We start from the raw sequence: 22991 nt of genomic DNA, 5'->3' as shown, positions 1-22991 counted from the left end.
ACATCTCCAGGGCTGGATGATCTGCATCCAAGAGTACTGAAGGAATTGGCTGAAGAGCTCTCAGAGCTGCTGTCCATTATTTTCTTGAAATCATGAGAAATGGGTGAGGTGCCAGATGACTTGGAGTATGGCTAGTGTTTTCTCTTTCTTCAAAAAGGGCAAAATGGAGGGAGCTGGGAACTACAGGCCATCAATCCCAGGAAAAATTCTGGAACAGATTACAAAGCGGTCACAATGCAAGCATCTAGAAAACAATGCAGTAATAACTAGAAGCTAAAACAGATTTATTAAGAACTAATTATGCCGGACTAATCTGATCTCATTTTTTGATAAAATAACATCCCTAATAGATTGTGGGAATGCTGTAGACATAACATATCTTGACTTCAGGAAAGCCTTTGACAAAGTGCCTCATGATATTCTGATTAGCAAGCTAACTAGGTGTTGGCTGGATAGAACAACTGTCAGGTGGTTATTACAATTAGCTACAGAATCATACTCTGTGGTTGATTATTAATGACATCTTCTCAAACTGGGAGGAGGTAACAAGTGGGGTACCAGTCTTCAATATCTTTATTAATGACCTGGATCAGAGAGTGCAGGAAATGTTAACCAAATTTGTGGATGACACAAAATTGGTTGGAATAGTCAATAAATACCCTGGAAGACAGAAACAAAATTCAAAATGATCTAGGTAGGCTTCTGCACTGTGCTGAAAACAACAGAATGAAAAAGTGCAAGATAGTATACCTAGGAAAAAGAAACCAAACACACAGTTACAGGACGGGGGAAACCTGGCTCAGCAGTGCTACTAGTGAGCAGGATTTTGGAGTTGTTGTAAATTACAAGCGGAATATGAGCCAACAGTGTGATGTGGCTACAAAAAAGGCAAATACTATTTTAGGCTGCATTAATAGAAGCATAGTCTCCAAATTCTGTAATGAACTAGTTCCCCTTTATTCAGCATTAGTTAGGCTTCATCTTGAGTACTGTGTCCAGTTCTAGACACCACATTTCAAGGAAGATACTGACAAATTGGAATAAGTTTAGAGAAGGGTGACAAGGATGCTCAAGGGTCTGGAAAGCAAGCCCTATGAGGAAAGACTGAAAGAAATGAACATGTTTAGTCTTAAGAAAAGAAGACTGAGGAGCAATAGGATAGCATTTTTCAAATATTTGAAAGTTAATATACAGAGGAGTAGTAGGATCTGTTCTCAATCATCCCAGAGTGCAGGACACGTAATAATGGGCTCAAGCTACAGAAAGCCAGACTTCAATTAAACATTAGGAAAGACTTCCTAACTGTTGGAGCAGTACAGTAATGGAACCAGTGCTCCAACACTGGAGGCATTCAAGTTAAATTTAGACAGCTACCTGGCTGTTATCCTTTGATTTGTATTTCTGCATTGAGGAGGGAGTTGGACTTGATGGCCTTATAAGCCCCTTCCAACTTCATTATTTTATGAGTCTATGATCAAACTAAAATCATAGAAGCAAACTTTCTTAGAAAGAACTAGAAGTTTCCACTTGGACTAAGCTAATATATTGTGCTGTTTCAAGCTTTTTTATTATTTCAGTTTGTTGTGTGTGGAAGTCACTGCTTTCAAATAGTTTCATTTTTATTTTAATACGTTTCTTACTCCTTTTGTATGTTAATTCCTGTATCCTCCACATAGTAAGACTTGATTGCTTGAATCAGAACATATTGTTCCCCTTTTCTGTAAGTACCTATTTCTTCTTCAACCTCTACACTGCCAGTTTGCAAATGATATTTAATAAATACACTACTCTTTTAGTTTATTCTTTCCTGTATCCTAAGTATTAGAGGACGATGGAGGGGAAAGACAAAAATAAATTGAAAGCTGTGGCAAGTTCTCTGCACAAAAGTCCCAGTGGAAAACAATACAACGCCAAATTCTTAATTTATTATCTTCACTCCAGAAATAAAAGAGCAGGCAACCTAGGGCTCCCAAAATTGGTCTGATCAGTAGAATATTGGAAGCTTCCCCTCCCCATCGCTACCATAAAGCACATTTTTGGAATCAAGTCAATTTATATTATAGCTGAATGCATTATCTAGAACTAGTTATTTTTATTGGGGTAGAAATGTGTACTGGTAGGGCCATCCTTTCCTCCTCTTTTGGTGTTTTAACATAACTATGATATGCAAACAGGTGAGATGAACATAAAATCTTGTGTGCATTCGTTAAGAAAAGTTAGTACAGTTTACTTTACCTCTGCATCAATTCAAAAGTCAACTCTCTCTGTCTGCTCATTTCATCGTGAAAAAGAAACCTCTATGTATTTTCTAGGCATCTCGGCGGATGTTGGATGATGAAATGACGGTCAGCCTCTCACTACCCAGTGAGTCTAGTATGTTCAACCACAACCGCTCCACATCGTCTAGTGAGAGAGAATCCAACTGCACCTATGACCGCATCTTTCCCCTAGGTCCAGACTACCAGGAGCCAACCCGACTGATCCGCAAGCTGCCGGAGTTCGCCCTAGCAGAAGAAGAGGCAGGTCAGTACTGTCACACTTGGCCTCCTTCCTACCTAAGCAGCATCACCTGCAGCATCACTTGCAGCCCCATGAAGAGCTTCTCTCTTAACTTCAGCCTCTGATTATTGCTTTATGCACCCAAGGAGTGAATCGGATTGAAATGCAGTCCTATAGCAATAACTAGAGCTCCTGGGTCACAACATTCCCCCAAGCTCTGTCTCCTTAATATTCGTACATCTCAAGATGGAAAGAGGCTGTCTACAGGAATCTAAGGCCCTAAGCAACTAAAAGCTTTGAAGTCTAAAAGGGCTTTACTGTATTTATATGCCATCAAGCAGCTTCTGACTTATGGCAGTCCTATGGATTAATGACTCCCAAAAGGTCCTATCATTAGCATATTTGCTCAGATCTTGCAAACTAAAAGCTGTGGCTCCTTATATAGCGTCAGTCCCTCTCATGCTGGATATTGTTCTTTCCCTGTTACTTTCTTTCTGTTATTGTCTGTTACAGAGAGTCCTGTCTTCTCATAATATGTTCAAAGTATGATAACTGCAGTCATTTTACTTATTAGTGATAATTCAGGCTTCATTTGATCTAGAGCCCATGTTTTTGTTCCACAAAGCTCTTATCCAGTGCCACATTTTCAATGAATAAGTTGTTTTTCCTATCAAGTTTAATCATTTTTCAACTATCACATTAGTACCTGGGAATCCCATAGTATGGATGATCTTACGATCTTCAGGAACAGACCTCTATACTTCAGGTTATTTTCTAGAGAATACATCTTTGAAACACCAACTTTCTTAAGAATAAAAATGTATAAAGTATAAACCTCTGAACCTTTAAACTAAGGCTACAGCTAATTATTAGACACACATGAAAGATAATGTGTTTCCTAAATGCTTACCCAGTCATCCGCCAATTAAAATCTATGGAGGAAAAACCATGATTTCTGTATTTTCTCTCTGTGCTGTGTCATTATCTTTCCTCCTCCGCAGCTCTTCAGCTCGGTTCTGTCTGTTGTTGGTATCCAGTGTGAGTTGCACAGCATGGAGCTAACCAATTATGATGAGTTGAATTAATGAATGTGTTTTATCTTCCTATATTTATAATTCCTACCTGTTGTTTTCCTTTTCTCCCATTAAAAAACACCTTTATCTGCAGGTTATGGAAGTCCAAAGACTTAGAACTCCAAGGGAAAAAAAACTCAATAGGAAATTGTATTGTTGCATATATTATGACTAGAGATGGGGACGACTCACCATTTTGGCGAGTTGTCCTGCTTTGTGAGCCGTCAAAACTTAGGACTCATGAAGCACAAAGTTGCCCCCAGGAAGCGACAAAGAACAAAGTTATTTGTCGATTCATGGGGGGTTATTAAAGAAAAGAAAAGAAAGAAAAACACCATTCTGCCTACTGGCCGCCAATCAGCTGATTAGCAGCAGATAGGCAACCCACACACACACACACAGCTAGCTACCCCAACAGCCTATCCCCCCTTCCTCTCCCTACCTTAGCTTGATTGAGACTGATGCGGAAACATCAAATGGTACAAAATGCAGCGGCCAGACTTCTTACAGGGGTGAAAAGGCACCAACATATTCCCCCCCCCATGCTGCCCACCTTGCATTGGTTGCCCATTCGTTTCCGCGTTGATTTCAAAGTTCTTACGATTACATATAAAGCCCTAAAGGGTTTAGGACCTCAATATCTGGCAGAGCACCTTCTCCCACCCAGTTCTGCCACTCATTCCAGCCAAGCCAGACAGCTGAGGGGCCTAATGCTGCGGGAGGTCCGGAAGGAAAGAATGAGGAATCTGGCCTTCTTGGCAGTGGCCCCTCACTTTTGGGACAACTTGCCCATGGAGATCCGCCTGGCTCTCTCTCTGGGCGTCTTCAGAAGCAAGCTCAAGACCTGTTTATTTGGGCAGGCTTTCCCTCCTGCTGTATCTTAAATTTCACAGCTTACCATCTTAGATTTATAGTGTATGTTTATTGGTTTAACTGTTTTTATATTGGCAGTGCCGTCCAGACTAGACCTTTGGTCTAGATGGGCAGGGTAGAAATCCAATTAAATAAATAAATAAATAAGCCCCCAACCCACCCCCACCGACACCCCATTACCGTAATGGCTGCTGCTGAGGTCTCCTTCTGGCCTCCCAACCATGCATGTAAAAAGGGAGACTGGCTGCCCTTTTCAAAGATTGTGTCTGCAGCTTCATTCAGGATAGGGAAGCTGCAGCTGCCATCTTTGCAAAGGGCAGCCTGGATTCGCTAAGGCAAGCTAAAGGAATCCCTACCCTTCATTCCCTACCCTGAATGAAGGAACAGCTGGGGGGCCAGAATGAGACTTCGGCAGCAGCCATTAAGATAAGGGGGTGTCAGCGGGGGTGGGTTGGTGGCTAAGGGAGGGAGAGGGAGGGTGTGGGGGGGTAGGCTGTTGGAGTGGGTGGCTGTGCTGGGGTGGCTGGCTATCAGCTGATCGGCAGCTGGTAGGCAGATTTTTTTTAATAATAGGAAGGACGAATAAAAGCGGGCAAATATCCATCCCTTTGTATTCATGGGGGTCTCTGGAACCCACGAATATGAAGGGATGAATATTCAACGAATCAGCTATTTTCGTCGAAAAAGCCAATCTGTTTTATATTCGTTCCCATCTCTAATTATGACTCTAATGGTCTGTAATCTATAGTCTAGTGAGTTACCATTATAGTGATAATGATTTTTGTTTTGACTAACAATTTTTTGCAGAATCTGTACAAAGTCTTGTAGCAGCAAAGATTTGAAAACTCATAATCTTGGAAAGGCCAAATATTGCAACACAAACACATTAGAACTACAAAAAGTGCAAACTGTCAGACAAGCATACATCATCTCTGTATCTACAAATCACAACCAACTCATCATTCAGCTTCCAAGATTGTTTATGATTCATTGACCTAGCTCACCTGCAGCTAGCTAGTGTACTTCAAAATGTTTTGCAATGACTATAGTAACCTATTTCCAAGCCAAACTTTTAGATGTACTTTTATTTTCAGCGGAACTTTTTCTGTACCCCTTAACTATATTTTAAAAACCTTATACGTACAAAATTTTAAATATTGATAGTCTGACATAAGTTTGTTTCTCCATGTTCTGTCCTAACAGTCACTTCTTGACAAGACTCTAGATTACACTTTACACCAATCAAAGGTTACAATACCCATTCATTTTAATCTGTAAGCAAAAAATTATGAATCTCTATAAACCATGAAACACAGCATTGTCACATGATTTTTTAAAAATTTTATGTGTAAAGGACACATACACCCTCACTATTATTTAACTTAGGGTTAAATATTTTTCCTAAACCTAAACATTATGAAAACACTTCCCACTATTTTTACAGTGTTTGAAAAACCATCTAGTCTTTACTTTTGAAACGTTGAAAAGAAACTCAGCTTATTTCAGCCTCTCTTTGCTTATCTTGTTACTTGCTATTACTTTCTTTGCCCTCCCCCAACTGATGAGAGCATGACACAAAACCTGGAAAATATCAGTCAAAATGCCTATAATATGCCTTAAAATTAGATATATACAGATTGGGGTGTGTGTGTTGCACTACAACTCCCAGACTTCCTTAGGCAGCCACTTAGGGAATTGGAGGGTTGTATCTAAAGACACAAATTTGCACATCTTTAGTTAAAATACCCTTTCAAAATAAGAAACTTAAAATCTTACTAGTCACACCAAACAACTGAATTCAACCCCACTCATTTATTGCTGTTGAGATGTACGGTAATGTAGTTGTGCTCTCGTTGTCCAAACATAGTAACTAGCCTGTCTAGCCTTGGGCAAGCTGCACAGTCCCAGGGCGCCCCCGGAAGAAAGGAATGGTAAACCACTTCTGTGTACTCTCTAACTAGAAAACCCTGAAAAGAGTCACCACGTCAGAACTGACTTGATGGCACATTATTATTATTTAATACGCAAGTTATTACTTTGTAGGTCTGACCGTGATTAATGCTTTTTCTCTTCCCAGGTTGCAGCAGTGGGGTCACCAAGCCAACCCAGCCAACTGGAGCTGAAGGAGTCCCTCATTATGCGGAAGCAGACATTGTGAACCTGCAGGGGGTAACAGGCAGCAACACCTATTCTGTCCCTGCCATCACCATGGACTTGCTGTCTGGGAAAGATGTCGCTGTAGCTGAGTTTCCTAGGAAGCTGCTGACTTTCAAGGAGAAGCTGGGAGAAGGCCAGTTTGGGGAGGTGAGAATCCACTGTGCCATTCCATCAGATCCACAGCGCCTTCCATGATGTTACAAGGATTACTGCAACTGGGAACAAACAATAAAAACTATATGATGTGGTATAACTCCAGAGACAGAAAAAAAGGCTACAGTAGTTACATATGAGTGTAATCTATGTTGGCACTTCAGGAATTAATTTTCAATATTCCAGGGATAATTCTCAGACTAAACAGGGAAGGGCACCCTTCCTCTCACCAGTTACGCTCTTAATTCATGATGCAGGCTAGAACGATGTGGACACAGAGGCAGACAATTGCCATTGGCAACTTTCAACTTTCTTTGCAATTCAGGTTTTGTTCGTTACATCCTTCTTTAAAATCTTTTTAAACATTTCTGAAGGCAGAGTATGATAATAAAGCTAATATGAACTAGAACGCACAAGAGTAACAAAACTGAAAAGAATTTAAAGGCAAATAGAACAAGAGGAAATAAATGTTCAATCTTTGAAAGGCTGAGGGAAATACATTACCAAAAGAGGTAGTTTTAATCCGTTGTTGCAGCTATGACAAGATAATGTTCCTCCATCCTTCTGATCTATAAGTTTTGCCAAATTTTTGTATTGTTTCCAAAGTCAGGACTGAGGGAAAGTGTGGCTGAAGCTACACTGCCAGGAAAAACTGGATTGAATCTGCAGCAGCTCTGGTTGCTGCACATGATGTAACGCCAATCCAACCTTTAAAAAACCACACGAGAGCTTCTGCCACTTCCACTTCTGCTTTCTTAAAGGCTAAGCAGAGTACAGTTTTTAAAAAATGCAAAGTGTGCTGCTTATATACCGCTGCCTAGTGCTTCAAGCACTCTCTGGGCGGTTTACAAATTAATTATGCAGGCTACACATTGCCCTCCCCCTCCGCGAGCTGGGTACTCATTTTACCGACCTCGGAAGGATAGAAGGCTGGGTCAACCTTGAGCTGGCTACCTGGGATTGAACCCCAGGTCATGAGCACAGTTTTGGCTGCAGTACAGCGGTTTAACCACCACACCACAAGGCTCTTCATTAACACAAAACCTAACAGAGGAGGTGTTTCCCTTTGGGTATTCCTTGAATACCTGGAAGATCTGGAATTTTATCAGTAGGGGCAGTCCTTCAACACATGCAGACTGCAATTACCTCACACCTTTCTGTTCATAGCAGCTGTAGCTAATTAGACGGAGCCCAAGATGCAGTTTGTTGTTGGGCCTGTATGTGACATTTTAGCAAATTGGTCAAACCTGCCCGACCTTACATGTTACTCACTCCTCTTTTGAGACTACAGGATCGCCTCCACACCTCTATAAAGGCAGCAGAGTGACAAACCAGTTTTGCAGACTCAGGAACTGTAGCCAGCTCCCTGGAAGAGCCAAGTGCGTTGCCCTTGCATACCAAAGGGATTCTGGCTAAGTGTTTCCTTCCCTTCCCCCGTGCAATGGTTAGCATGGGGTGAAGGGAAACACCTAGCCAGAATCCATTTGCATTCTTGAATGTCTCTGCACATTCATGATGCAGATTTCAGGTAGGATTATGTCATTACTTGATCAACTTAACTGAGCAGTTAGAAATGGTGGACTGATTTTTTAAAAAGTTTTAGTCTAAATCAGGGACAACTGATGACCTTCATTGCTACCCACACACACACACGTCCCTAATACATACGCCAGTGTTATTATTCCAAATTGTAGATACAGAAGTTGAGGAAAAGCTAAAGGAGACAGGAGCTTAGTAGCAAGTTTAGTGGCAGAAGCAAGATTGACAGGCCACTGTCATAGCCATGGCTATGCATGAGAGCCAATGCAGCTGAATGAACAGAGAAAAAAAGCATTAACTCTTCTAGTTCAGTTTTACCCCTCTGGCAATACACTTCCTTTGTCACCCCTCCCTTATTCACTTCTCTACATCAGCCATCAATATTTGCCACAACCTACATACCTTCTGCATAATGTACCTTAGTAAAACAGTGGGCTTTCCCTCCCCCCCCCCCGAAGTGTGGCACAGGTCAAGTCAGAGGAAAAAATTATATTCTAAGAAGGCACAACACAGTAGGTATACAACCTTCTTGTGGATAGGTGTGCTTCTTGAGGAACTCCTGGAGAAGGAGGCAGAAGTTCAAGTCTCCTCTCCCCCCATTGGCCCCTGGGGGGACCCCTGGCTATTTGGGCCACACAAACTGCCTGGCACAAGTTGCATAATCCAGGCATTATTTATTGGTCTTGTTCTTCTGGGTGGTCATGATGTCTCTGTCTAGTTAATACTTTTGGATATAATTTTGTTGTGGCTATAAAGCTTCCTGTAAGAGGTGAAGGGGGGTGGTGGTCTGGTGGAGCGATAAGAGAAGAATCCAAACATCTGTCTGTACAGGAAATTCACAAGCAGCTGTTATTCTGAAATTGGCAGCACATCTAGGATGCCTTCTGACTCCCCTTATAGGGCTGGATGTGGGGATGGGAATGAGGAGGAGGTTGGGAGGATTGATATCCTGATCTTTGTTTGAACATCTCACCTTCCCTTGATACAGCTGTGGAAGAATTCCTTGTCGGATAATTTCTGCTTGTGGTTGCCTGCTCCCTAGGTCCACCTATGTGAAGTGGAGAACATGGAGAAGTTTGTGAACAAAGAGTCTGTTCTGGATGGTAACCCAAGCCAGCCTGTCCTACTGGCTGTGAAAATGCTGCGAGCTGATGCCAACAAAAATGCCAGGTGCTTAAGAATGTAGCGGGGGAGCAGAAGGTTGTTGCCATATTCTTAAAAACAGTTGCAGCAAGTTCTTTACCTGCAACGAGAATCAAATTGTCTCTCTCACACACCTCTGCTAGCTCATGAGTGCTAGCTCAGCTTCCATTCTTGTCCCTCTCATGCTTTCAGTGAGAAGGCAACTTTAGAAAACATTATTTTTAAAGAGGCACATCTAAAATATATTTCCATTCATTTGCTGTCTTGTCCCTTTTCTGATCTAATGATAGACTCCGTCTGCTCTGTTGCTGAATGGTGACTTCACTGCTACTGCAAGAGTCAGGGTCCTGCTGGCTCTTAAGATGGAGGAAAGCAGAACTGGGAACCACAAGTACAAGAACATAAGCTGCGAGCAATTTTAGCAACTAAGCTCTGTTCTGTATTGATTGGCAGTATTATTAATAAATGAATCCAAGGAAAACTCTTATTTCCAGACAGAGATAGGCAAGTTACACAATGATTGCTGCACGACGGGACCAAATGTTACAGAATCAAGTGCCCCGCATATTTAAAAAATTGCCTGCACCTATTAACAAATAGTGTCATGGAAGCAGAAATGGGAAATGTTGCTCTTTTTTTGTCTACAACTCACAGCCAACCTCAGTCAACGAAGCCACTGCCATAATGACTAGAGTCTTCTGAGTGTTGCAGCCCAAAGGGGACTGTTTTCTCTCTGTGCCTGGAGGCTATCATAGCTGAGCCTGCACTCTGAGTTGGCGTTAGTTTTGAATGTACATCCAAGTTGTTCACAACTAAAGGAGCATTTAGAATCGAATTTCTCATCTTTACTCTGAAGTGACACAAATGAACAGCTATCTTCTATTCATTTCAAAAGGGCATGTGCTGGAAGACTGCTTGGTGCACTAAGGCCTTAATTAGCAGATATGTGCAATTGCCATTTGGATTTTCTACCTCATGCACCAAAACATGTGGGGGCACAGAAAACAGAGCAATGTGTTGCCAAGGTTGCTTGTCTGCTTTAATTAACAAACCCAAAAAGGTCAAGCCATTCATACTTACTGTGTTTAGTACTGACATAATACTCCTATGGCCATTATCCTGTTCCATGGAAGTGGCAAACCGATTCTAATTAAAGAGATCCTGCTTTGATACTGGGTGGTGATTTCCTGTGCAACCTGAAATCAAAGCAAGAATTCTTTAATTAGCAGCCATCTGACATTGCCAGTGCTACTAGTCCCATTACACCAATGGAAGTGCAGAATAGGATTGTTGTTGTCGTTTAGTCGTTTAGTCGTGTCTGACTCTTCGTGACCCCTTGGACCAGAGCACGCCAGGCCCTCCTGTCTTCTACTGCCTCCCGGAGCTGGGCCAAATTCATGTTGGTTGCTTCGATCCAGAATAGGATAATAGCCCATGAATTCCAAGCAATTCATTTACATCATATTAATGCAGTTCAGATGTATGCAACCGTAACAGCCCTAAGGATTGCATGTGGTGTGACTAGGCAGTGATGGAAAGGCATTCACAGACTCAGTATTATCTCTCCGCCCACCTGCTCCCATCATCAACTTGATTACTTGGAGGAAGTAGAGATTACAAGGGCTGAGACAGTGTATCCGAGGAGAGTGATTTGAACCTGAGGCTTACTGATCCCTAATGGTCTTTTTAGTACTACATTACACGGGCTCCTACTGTTGAGCATAGCATACCACTACTAATGCCACATCTGTGTGACTTTTTGTATCTGGAAGGAATGACTTTCTCAAAGAGATTAAGATTATGTCCAGGTTGAAGGACCCCAACATCATACGGCTGCTGGCTGTCTGCATCACAGATGACCCTCTCTGCATGATCACAGAGTACATGGAAAATGGTGACCTCAATCAGTTTCTCTCTCGCCAGGAACTCCATGACTTGTCAGACAGCAATACTCCTCCTATCAGGTAGCTAATATATGTTCTGTCAATGCTGGTGCACATATTGCATGGCAAGTGTCCTGTATCCTAGCAGCATTAAATAGCTGAACTTTGTGCATAAAAGGGTGTTTCTGTAGTGCTATATGAAGGGCTCTAAAGGGAGTTTGTTTGTTTGTGTTTGTTTGTTTGTTTGTTTATTTGATTTATTTGATTTATTTATTTGATTTATATGCCGCCCACACTACCCAAAGGTCTCGGGGCGGCTTACAACATATATATATATATATATATATATATATATATATATATATATATATATATATATATATATATATATATATATATATATATATATATATATATATATATATATATATATATATATATATATATATATATATATATATATATATATATATATATATATATATATAACCTAAGTTTTAGGCTAAATGGGGTAGGGTCTAGTTAGCCAAACCTTATTCCAGTCTTCCCTGTAGACGGTTCTCTTAGAAAAGAGGAAATATTTAGCTCCAACACCAAAGACTGTTCTCTGACATGAGATTAGAGGGCCAAGTAAAATCCTTCCGATCACAAGGAATCGGTGTGAACAAAGACATTTTTAATTAGCCTTGTCTCATGATTTTAATATGTTTTCAGGTTCTTCTATTTTTAGATGACTATTTTTATACTATCATATTTTAGTTGTTTTTTAATTGAATAATTTATTGTGCTTTTAGCTTTACTTGTATTTTAATTACTGTGAGCTGCTTTGAGTACCTTTATGGGAGAAAGGTAGCATAGAAATGATATACAAACAAAGGAAATCAAAGAGGAAGCGATGCATGGGAAACATCCGTTCTGTCCCACGGAGCAGGGTAGAACCATCCTTTTATTGACCCACTTATAGTACACACCATATATATGAACTTCTCAGTGGGTTTAATCCAGAAATAGTATTAGCATGTGTACAGTCAGGCAAATGCCAGAGCCAGTGGGCACTGGAGGAGCTTGTCAAGGCTGGTGTCTAGATTTTGTAATTTTAGGAAAGTTTTCATTTAAGACCAGAGTTGAAAAAAGAGCACTAGTCTGAGAAGTTGCCACCTCTCCATGTCAGTGCTTCTAGAGCGTTTCAGGGATAGAAGATGGTGGCTACTGTAGTGCTGTTACCCCTGCACCAGGTAAGGAAAGGTGGGTGGGTGGGAAATGTCAGGAGCAGAAGCACAGAAGAAGCAGCTGACTGCCTTATTTTCATGCCAGATGCGTGAAAGGGAATAAAGGTTGTGTTAACCTGGGTGGCCTCCTACCTGGGCTGTCATTTGTTATTTCCCTCCTTCCATTCCTGGATCTGGCATGAGGAAAAGAGATCTGCCTCATTAGGCAACTCTGTAATAGCCCCATGTCTGTTTCACTTTGCTGCTGTCAGTCTGTCTGCCTTCCTGCCTGTCTCAGGAACACTTGGAGAAAGTAGGAACTGCCTTGGGCAGCTCTTGTCCAGGAACATAGCCTGCAATGAAAGGAGCACCAGGGCAGAAAATTGCCTGAGAGAGAGAGGAAGTGGCTGGGAGAGTGGGAATCTTAAACAGGGCTTATGTGGCATCTTGCTCAGAGGCTGAGCTACCTCCATATTTTACTCAAGACTATGGTTGATTTGGTTAGCCATGCTAAATATCAGACGAGGTATAACTTTGCATGCATTGTTAAATCATATTATTAGGATTTGCAGTGTTCCTTTTTTTAAAACACAACGCAATAACGCCCCCTCACTCCAAATCTGTTCTTCCCTCCATGAAAAAAATTCCCTCTTTTATATCATTTTTTAAAAATTAAGCAACAAAAAGCATTGGGAACTCAGTGATGCAGGGGACAAATCAACTTTAGCAGAAGAAGCGTGGGAGGAAAACTGTGATAATGCTTCTCCCTTGCGCCATGGCCCCACCTGGATTGTCTCTCTTCTGCTAAGTAGGCTGTGGGTGGCTGTTTGCGGAAGGGCTGCTCCCAGATCTAACAGGTCAGGGGCAAGCTGCCTGCTCCTTCAGGTTTTGCTGGCCACATTGCCTATGGCACTTAACACCTCTACTGGTTCTTATTTCCTTCAGCTATGACAATTTGAAATTAATAGCCACGCAGATCGCTTCTGGCATGAAGTATCTGTCTTCCCTGAATTTTGTCCACCGAGACCTAGCCACACGCAACTGCCTGGTGGGAAAGAATTACACGATCAAGATAGCCGACTTTGGCATGAGCCGGAATCTGTACAGTGGAGACTACTACAGAATCCAAGGCCGAGCTGTGCTCCCCATTCGCTGGATGTCATGGGAGAGCATCCTCTTGGTAAGCGACCTTCCCTCCCTCCAGTAGTGGAAGAAATTGAACTGCTCCACCTTGCCATGACTCATCGCAAAATAAAAACATCATTTTTCAAGGTCCAAAGCAAAAGGAGACCATGTTATGACAATCCAATGTCTTTTATTTTATTTATTTATTCGATTTTTAGCCACCCCTCTAGACTACGTCTACTCGGGACGTAGACGACGTCATTTCTGGGAGCTAGTAATATGCTAACTGTAAGAATCTGTATTATACACGTATGGGGGAAGGTGTATATGTTTATAGTGTTCAAATGCAAAGGAAGAGGGATAGGATAAGGTAAACATTGTTGAGGACAAAGTGCAAGGGATTGATAGAATAACTACAGATAGCTTTTGCAAAACTGAAGGTCAAGGCTGGAGGACGGAACAACCACTTGGGTGCACCCAGTGAAATGACGGAGGACCTGGGCTGCTCCACCCAACGCTCGTTATGTGACCAGGCCATCTTCAGAAGTACCCGGTGCAGAGAAGAGCAACGAGCATGGAGGTGCTAGATCTCCTGCCCTGTCACCCCACCAATGGAGTAAAACGCCTTTCTGATGCTAATGGCCAGGCTGGCCCTGTACCCAGCGCTGAGCTTGACTGTCAGGATAGGTCCTTGAGCTACAGTGCGGGAATTCCTGATCAAATGGAATCTTTCTTTTCTGCAGACAAAACTTAATTTGAGTCAGGAAGAGTTTCCAAAAACACAGTTCAGGTCCATCCATCAATGGTGGGGCTCATCTTTGGATAGGTATGTATTTGGGGAAAAGGAGAGAAAGGAAAGAATGAGGGGAGGAATGAAGAAGAAGCTTTTCGGATGTGGAAGAAAGATGTGAAAAAAAGAGAACATAGAAAATAATCAAGATAATAAAGATTAATATGGTAGAAGAAGGAAACAAGAAATGCTGTCTGGGAGGAGTAATGCCTGCACTAGAAAGGGACATAGATGCCAAGAGGAGAATTTAATGACATACCAAGGAAGTGTGAACACAGGGAGACAAGTGGCATTGCCTGGCCCTCTTTTGCAGCCAGTACTGATCAAATTCAGCTGAACCAGGGTGCACTAAGAAGGGAAAAGTGGAGCACTGGGCTGGAAACAACAGAAGGAAATCCAACAGGGATAAGTGCAAAGTTCTAGACCTAGGCGGTGGGGAAACCATATGCACAGTTACTAGATGGAGGGGGGGGGATACTTGGCTTAGTAATATTATGAGTAAGAAGGATCTTGGAGTTGTTGTAGATTACAAGCTGAATACAGTATGAGCCAACAGTGCAATGCGGCTTGCAAAAAAGGCAAATGCTATTTTAGGCTGCATTAACAGATGTATAGTTTCCAGATCCCAAGAGGTGCTAGTTCCTCTCTATTCAGCAGTGGTTAGGCCTCATCTTGAGTACTCTGTCCAGTTCTGGACACCAAGCTTCAAGAAGGATGCTGACAAATTGGAACAAGTTCAGAGGAGGGTGACGAGTATGATCAGGGGATTGGAAACCAGGAAAGACTGAAAGAACTGGGCATGTTTAATCTTGAGAAAAGAACACTGAGAGGAGATATGATAGCACTTTTAAAATACTTGGTAGTCATACAGAGGAGGGGAATGATCTGTTCTTGATTATCCGACACTGCAGGACACATAATAATGGGCTCAAGCTATATGAAGCCAGATTTAAGCTGAATATCAGGAAAAACATATTCAAAGAGGATTAGGATAATGGAACCAATTATCCTGGGATGTGGTGAGCGCTCCGACGCTGGAGGCTTTCAATAAAAAATTGGGCAACAATCTGTCAGATCTGCTTTGATTTGGATTCCTGCACTGAGCAGAGAGTTGGATGTGATGGCCTCATAAGCCCCTTCTAACTCCATTATTCTATGATTTTGTGAAAAGGAAGATGTGGTGGCCAGGCTCTGTGTCTGCTTGTGGTCCTTACCTGCCTCACCTGAAGAGTGTAGTAAGTCCATCCGCACTGGATGTGTGCTGGGCCCAAAAGAGCTAAATTGGCAATCAAAGGAAAGATGGAGGAACAATGGTGGCAACAGCCAGGTTCCTTAAAACAGTAGCAGAAGAAGCAAACTGTGCCTGGTGATTCAGGAGTGGGGTCTGATCGGTATGAAGGGGCACATCAAACAGCAAAACCAAGCATCAAATAGTTTCTTTCTACTCCTCCTTACTGAGATTTCAGTCCTTCATTTTAGAGACCCCGGAGAGAAAGAGGCTAAAACTCCAAAACATCTGGTCAGCCTCTGAGAGTGTACACCTGAGCTAACCTGAAGAAATATTGAGGCACCAGGGCTATAGGGAGCTTGGCATAAAGCTGTCTTGGGCCTATGAGTGGGGGTTCTGAAACTTCTAGGTTTGGCAGGACTCAACCATTCTCATGTAGCCTTACTCCTACAAATGCCATTGGCAGTGGCATTTCCCTCCCTTGCACTTCAACTTGCACCACACTATAGTTCTCCATTCCTACCCCTTTGAGTCAGGAGAACTGGACGACCCCCAGGAAGGGAAGGGAGAGTGGTCACAGATGGAAAGAATATTAAAGGCACACATTCTAAAGGGTTTTTTTTGTGGGGGGGGGAACCAATTTTGTTCATGTTACCTGGTTGTATTTTCCCCATGCATGAATACAAAGTAGGTAACATATTCCCTCTGGTGCTTTTATTTCTGTGATTGAATTAATAGAGGCAAAAGGCCTATCAAGATTTCTTTTGGATAGGAAATTGCCACAAGGTGAATATCAAACTGGAGGAAACCTGAATTTTAAATACTAGCTTCTCTGTGCTCCAGTTCCACTTGTGCTTCTTCTCCATCTGAGAGGGGCTGAAAGAGGAATAAAAGCAGACTTTACCACAGCTCCCGTCGCTTTGTCCCAGCTCCTCGTCAACCTAGCAGTTCAAAAGCATGCAAATGCAAATAGATAAATAGGTACCACCTCAGTGGGAAGGTAAAATAGCGTTCCCTGGTCACGCTGACCACGTGACAATGGAAACTGTCTTCGGACAAGCGCTGGCTCCACGGCTTGAAAAAGGGATGAGCACTGCCCCCTAGAGTCGGACACGACTGGACTAAAAATGTCAATGTCAAGGGGAACTTCACCTTTACCACAGCCTGAAAGATGTCTCTTACCTGTTTCTTTCTCTGTCCAGGGGAAATTCACCACAGCAAGTGATGTGTGGGCATTTGGTGTGACACTCTGGGAGACCTTCACATTCTGCCATGAGCAGCCATACTGTCAGCTGTCAGATGAACAAGTAATTGAGAACACTGGAGAGTTCTTCAGAGATCAGGGAAGGCAGGTATGGAAAAGTGTGAGTGGACACAACAGACATAGCTTTACCATGTTACTTAACAGAAATGGGCCTGGCCATCTCATAGGCTCCAGATGTCACTGGACTACAATGGCGGGAATCTCCATCCAGCGTGTCCAATGGTCAGGAATTCTGAGAGTCATAGTCTGGTTGGCATGTAGGGAATAAAGGATGGGAACAACTCTATTTGAAACTTTTTATTTCAAGGATCTATGTACATGTTAGCTTACAATTCAATGCACACTCACCTGGGTGGATTGATTGATTGATTGATTGATTGATTGATTGATTGATTGATTGGTTGGTTGGTTGGTTGGTTGATTGATTGATTGATTGATTGATTGATTGATTGATTGATTGATTGATTGATTGATTGATTGATTGATTGATTGATTGATTGATTGGACTTAGATGCCACCCATCAAGACATTGTCTACTATGAGCAGTTCCCAACAAGCAAAGTCCCAGCAGCCTTAGTCAAATTTAACTTCAGAGCAGACAAGCACAGAATTTTGTTTTAATATTACAATGTTGAATCATTACAGTAAATGTTTCCTGAAGTGCTGACATTTTTAGTATGCATTATGTTTAAAGAACAACACTGGCAGGCAGCATGTACTGTCTTCATTTCAAAAGCTACAATCCTATTAGTGTTCACAATACTAGCTTGCTGGGGCTAATTGTGACTAATTGATAAGATGCTGGGATATGTGTCAGTAACACACCCAATTGTGGAACCAAGACACATGTCAGCACCTTGTCAATTAGCTGCAGCAAGTTACCTAAAATAGGAACACATATCTAGGCATATTTAGCTTGAGAAAAGTAGATTGAGGGGTGGTGTGATAGCACTCATCAAATAACAGAATGATTATCAAACAGAGGAGGTGCAGGATTGATCCCACATAATAATAGACTCAAGTTATAGGAAGCCAGGTTTTGGTTGAATATCAGGAAAAAAGTTCTAACTGTCAGAGCAGTAGAACAATGGAACCAATCAGAGGGTGGTGAGCACTCCAATGCTGGAGGCATTCAAGAGAAAGACAATAATCTGTCTGATATATTTTGCTTTGGATTCTTGCATTGAGCAGGGAGTTGGACCTGATGGCCTTACAGACCCCATCCAATTCCATGATTCTATGGTTCTGTGATTCTAAGAGCAACAGCCCAGGATCCCATTTCTGAGCATTATGCTAAATGTCCTAAACAAATGTGCCCACTGAGCATTTTTTTCTAGCTGCCCTAGTGTCACAATGCTAAGTTCCAACCCTATTTGTATATTAGTTCTAATGTGTAATACTTGACATTTCTCTTTTTTATATACTTCATTGTGTTGTACACTTCAGTGCATTTACTGTTTATCATTATGTTGAATGCTTTAATGAGAAAAGGGTTGCCATTGTTCCAATGTCCTGATACCTTGCAATAGTTTTCTAACTCCCTGCCTTCTAAACTCTCAGGTCCCTGTAACGAGGGCAAATGACCTAGAGCCAAAAGAGAGAAGCAGAGCCACTGAGGAATTAAGAGCTGATAAAATATTACATAGCTACCTGGTGTGGTGTGGTGTGGTGTGGTGGATAGAATGAAGGAGCAGAACTCAGACCAGGGTTGAAATCCCTACTAAGCCATAGGAACTCAATGGGGTGGTGGTGGAGGAACTGATAACACCTCTCCTAAAATATATCATGTAACGTGAAAGCCCTATAAGTAGGTTCCAACTTGATGGTACATAAATGAACACATCACTGCAGATACTTATTCATCACATCTACTTTGTTTGCACAGTCAATATGCAATTGTTTCTTTCCAACAACCAAGCATGAAACAAAAATTGACGGATGTGTAACCTGTGAAGTTGTGAAAGACATTAGACATATCCGTACTCTGACTGTCTTTTACTTCTTATTACTTTTAATGTACAATGACTTACTTGTACTTCTCATGGCTTTTAAAGAAGCATTGATCTGTCTTCAATATCTGTTCTTTTCTTTTCTTTTTGTATTTAAGATCTATCTTTCACAGCCTACATTTTGTCCTGATTCTCTATATAAGCTAATGCTCAGCTGCTGGAGACGAGACACCAAAGAACGTCCTTCCTTCCAGGAAATCCATTGCCTCCTGCAAGAAGTGACCACTTCATAGTGATACCTTTCCTTCAGATTCCACAGCACCCTGCCCCATTCCTCCTCTCCCCACCTGCTCTCTAAAACCAGTATGTAGAACTGAAGCCACTTTCCCTGGACACATGTTTTCCTTCAATAGTGGAGCTGGGACTTAAAGGAGCACCAGTAGAAATGAAAGAAGGTGGGAACTGACCAGGTGTGTCACAAAAGTGCATTAAATATTGTGTTTAGTGTTCTAGACTAGCAACTCTTTTGTGTTCTGGACTAGCAAAGACATAAAAAAACCTCTGTTATTTATCATGTAAATCCTGTAGGATTCTGTTTAAGGAGTGGATTTGGTCTGTCAGTGAGAAGAAGAGAAGATGAAATATTCTTTTTCCCACAAAGTGGAACTGCAGATGTATCCAGGGCATGGAAGTGAGTTGGAAATAAGTACATGCCACAGGAATGTACTGAAGAACCTTGCACACCAATACTGAATATCCAGAACTGTGTATATGTTGCATTTATATATAGGTGCAGAATGTAGTACTTGACACAGAATTAGATTCTTTGAAGTCTCAGCTTTCATTGGAACAGATTTCTACTCCTTATTTATATAATTATACTTATTATATAATAATAAGTATAATAAGTATACCTATTATATATACTTATTATATATAATTATTATACTTATATAATAAGTATACTTATTATATGCTTGATATAATGTGGCTGGAAGATACTTTCTGAACCCCTTTTGTCTAATGGTTTGGACAAAGCTTTGATGTTTTGTGTTAACTCTACATGACTACCAAACCCAGAGTATACTATGGAAAATATTTTTTAAATTGTGCAGGTTGCAGAATTTAGTTGTACTTGGTAGGAAATGGATCGCTTTATGCAGAGTTTATATTTTTAAAGTATGAACTACAGTGGACTCTTGACTTACAGATGGCTTGACTTACAGACTTTTTGAGTTACAGACTTATCTGGCCGCAAAATTTAGGTTTGACTTGCAGCCTGAGATTTGACTTACAGACCAGAAAAAAACCAAAATGGAACAAAAACGGCCTGTTACGGGATTAATCGGTTTTCAATGCACTGTAGGTCAATGGAGATTTGACCTACAGACTTTTTGACCTGCAGCCACCGTTCCAATACGGATTAATTCCGTAAGTCAAGGGTCCACTGTATTTGTCACTCAGTTGTGTCTAGCTGAAATACCAGAATATCCTCTCCCATGATCCAGAGAATTGGAACTGGAATTTCCGTGTCTGTAGCTCTCTCTCCACCCTGTCCCATTTTGTCTCCTCTCAGTCAGCCTGGAGATTTGAAACACTAATTCCCCCATCTAAGCAAAAGAAGATAATGTAGAGCTGGGGGAAAAAAGAGTCGAAAAAGGACAAGCAGAATAATCAAGGGGTTGGAGCTCTTTCTTTGTTACACACCGTGGCCAATAATGGAGACAGCTGAGGTTTACATGGTGTAGGAATAGCGGAAACTGTCATAGTTCTAGACCCCATGTGGTCACTAAATGAAACTGTAGGGGGATAGGTTCACAGAAGGCCAAAGAAAGTGCTGCTTCCTGCCGTGGATTTGTGCCCAATTCCCTTCTACTGGCTGTGGAACGCTCCTGCCTTTCCTGCTAAACGGAAACACCCCAGACCTCGGCTCTGATAAGAGGCACAAAGGCAGAGACAGCCATGCCTCTAGATTCCACCCTGATCCTCCTGGTAGAGTGTCTGGCACAAGGTTCCTCAGCAGACTACAGTGGTGCCTTGCTAGACAGTTACCCCGCATGACAGTTTTTTTCGCTAGACATTGACTTTTAACAGTGATTCCTATGGGGGAATTTTGCTGGACAATGTTTGGTCCCTGCTTTGCAAACCAATTTTCGCTAGGCAATGATTTTGACAGGTCCCTCCACGCTCGCAAAACAAGTGTTTTTGGGACCTAAGCTTCGCAAGACAGCGATTTAAACAGCGGCTTTCCTATGGCCGATCTTCGCTAGACAACAACAATTCTTCCCCGTTGGAACACATTAAACAGGTTTCAATGCATTCCAATGGGGAACTGCTTTTCGCTAGATGATGATTTCACTAAACAGCGATATCAGTGGAATGGATTATCATCGTCTAGCAAGGCACCACTGGCCAGGAGACAGAGTTTCCATTGGGTATTCCTGCTTCAGGCACCAAAATGTCTTGGGTGAATCCTGCTTAAAAGACGGACTATCTTCATGCAGGTCTTACTGAGACAAACCTTTGGTTTCAAACCTGCAAAACAGATTTTACTGTTTGTCTTTTTGTTTACTGTTTGTCCTTACTTTTCTCTCTGACAAGGAGCCATTAAACCTTTGCAAAAGAAAACAAAGCAGATGGAACAAAAGGGGACAAAGTGGACCAAAGCCATAAGCCTGTTTTATCTTAAAAGTTATCATTGACAGTAATTTAATCTTTAGAGCACCAAGCAATGGTGTCCAGGGGAAAAGGGCTTCCCAGGAGAAGGTGGCTTGAGGGCCCAGGAGGATCTCTGTGGTCCCTGGGTGACTTGCTTCTGCAGGAGAATTTGCAGAGCAACAGGCAGATCCTAAACAAAAACCAAGTCCTCTTGATAGGCCTAAAAACAATCTAGGCAACACTAGTGTTCTGGCAGCATAGCTCTTAAAACCTCCTTGGAAGGTGCAGATAAGGCAAACAGAGAGAGAGAGAGAGAGATCTGTTCTCTGAAACATCAAGGTCAGTTGGGTATATGTTTTGACTAAGCTGAGTTGGAATGTGCCGCCTCTTCACTTCCCACGTAGTACTGGTTGACTTGCTGCCATCTCAACAAATTCTTGAAATCTGTCCCACAAAGAATCTTTAATTATGCTTTGTGAGGTTTTGCCTCCCGTTTCTTTCTCTTTAACCACTGGCTAAGGACACAAAGATCAACCTTGCCTGTCAGGCTGTTTTATCTCAATGCCTTGGTACACCAAAGCATTCCAGTTCTGTTTTTCCATTTACTTCGAATCTTAAATTTATACAAGAAAGCCTTGTTCCTTGTTCCTACTAGCACCCCGTTAGTAACATTCTGGTTCCTTCTTTCTCATTCTTTCTTTAAGATGCAGATATAGTGGCCTTCCCCAACCTCCAGCAGACCAGTATGCTAATTCCAGGCCCACACAAACTACACAAATATAGCTCACATATGGAATCAGAGTTAGGGCATCAAAAAAAGAAGCTGAGACAATTAAACATAGGGAGATGAGATAGGAACGAGTAAAGTCCCATTCTTTGTATATCTCTTTTGATTAAATAGGCACACACCCCAAGTTTATATATGAATAGGACAGCCAAGTAAAAATCAAGTATCACTTCCACCATAGTTTCAAATTTGGCTCTAAGACATTGCTGCAATCATCATTTTCCATTTGAGTCCTTTGTTCCAACTCACATGTTTAATCGTCAAAACCATGTGACAAATTACCCACGGTTGCATGAATGGCTGCACGAAGCCCTTCTGTGCCTTTACTGATTTTAACCTACTGACACAGGCTGTCCATAATTTATCAGGTTCAAAGGGGCAACCCCAGCTAAGCATCTCATCCTGCTGCTGAAAGGGATAAGTAAACTATCTCTGTGGGAAGAGAAGCCATAGCAGCCAGTCTCCATCTCTTTCCAGTGTACAGTATTCACTTTTTTTTAGTATCATAGGATTATTGTTTAATTGAATCTTTACCAGAAGCAGTTACACAAGGAACTTTTACTTGCAAATGTCAATTAAGCAATAATTAAGCCATGCTGCTTTTGTATATACGCTGTAAAATGCTTTGGTAGGTAGATATTTTCCCGAAGAAGTCTTCAGAT

At 41.7% G+C, this 22991-nt stretch overlaps 1 protein-coding gene across 2 annotated transcripts in view; it reads left to right on the top strand.

Annotated features, from left to right (window-relative positions):
• Positions 1–19396, top strand: part of DDR2 (discoidin domain receptor tyrosine kinase 2) — an 83814-nt gene extending 64418 nt beyond the window's left edge. For both annotated transcript variants that reach the window (XM_020798567.3, XM_072998242.2), the window contains exons 11-17: positions 2313–2523; positions 6523–6749; positions 9337–9464; positions 11210–11401; positions 13474–13708; positions 16874–17023; positions 19043–19396. In XM_020798567.3, the coding sequence (XP_020654226.2) occupies positions 2313–2523; positions 6523–6749; positions 9337–9464; positions 11210–11401; positions 13474–13708; positions 16874–17023; positions 19043–19177 (1278 nt within the window). In that variant the 3' untranslated portion in view covers positions 19178–19396. The remainder of the gene's footprint in view (positions 1–2312; positions 2524–6522; positions 6750–9336; positions 9465–11209; positions 11402–13473; positions 13709–16873; positions 17024–19042) is intronic.
• The last annotated feature ends 3595 nt before the right edge of the window (positions 19397–22991 follow it).

The sequence above is a fragment of the Pogona vitticeps genome, chromosome 4 (genome assembly GCF_051106095.1).
Source record: "Pogona vitticeps strain Pit_001003342236 chromosome 4, PviZW2.1, whole genome shotgun sequence".
NCBI lineage: Eukaryota > Metazoa > Chordata > Lepidosauria > Squamata > Agamidae > Pogona > Pogona vitticeps.
This window is presented reverse-complemented; position numbering and strand designations above follow the sequence as displayed.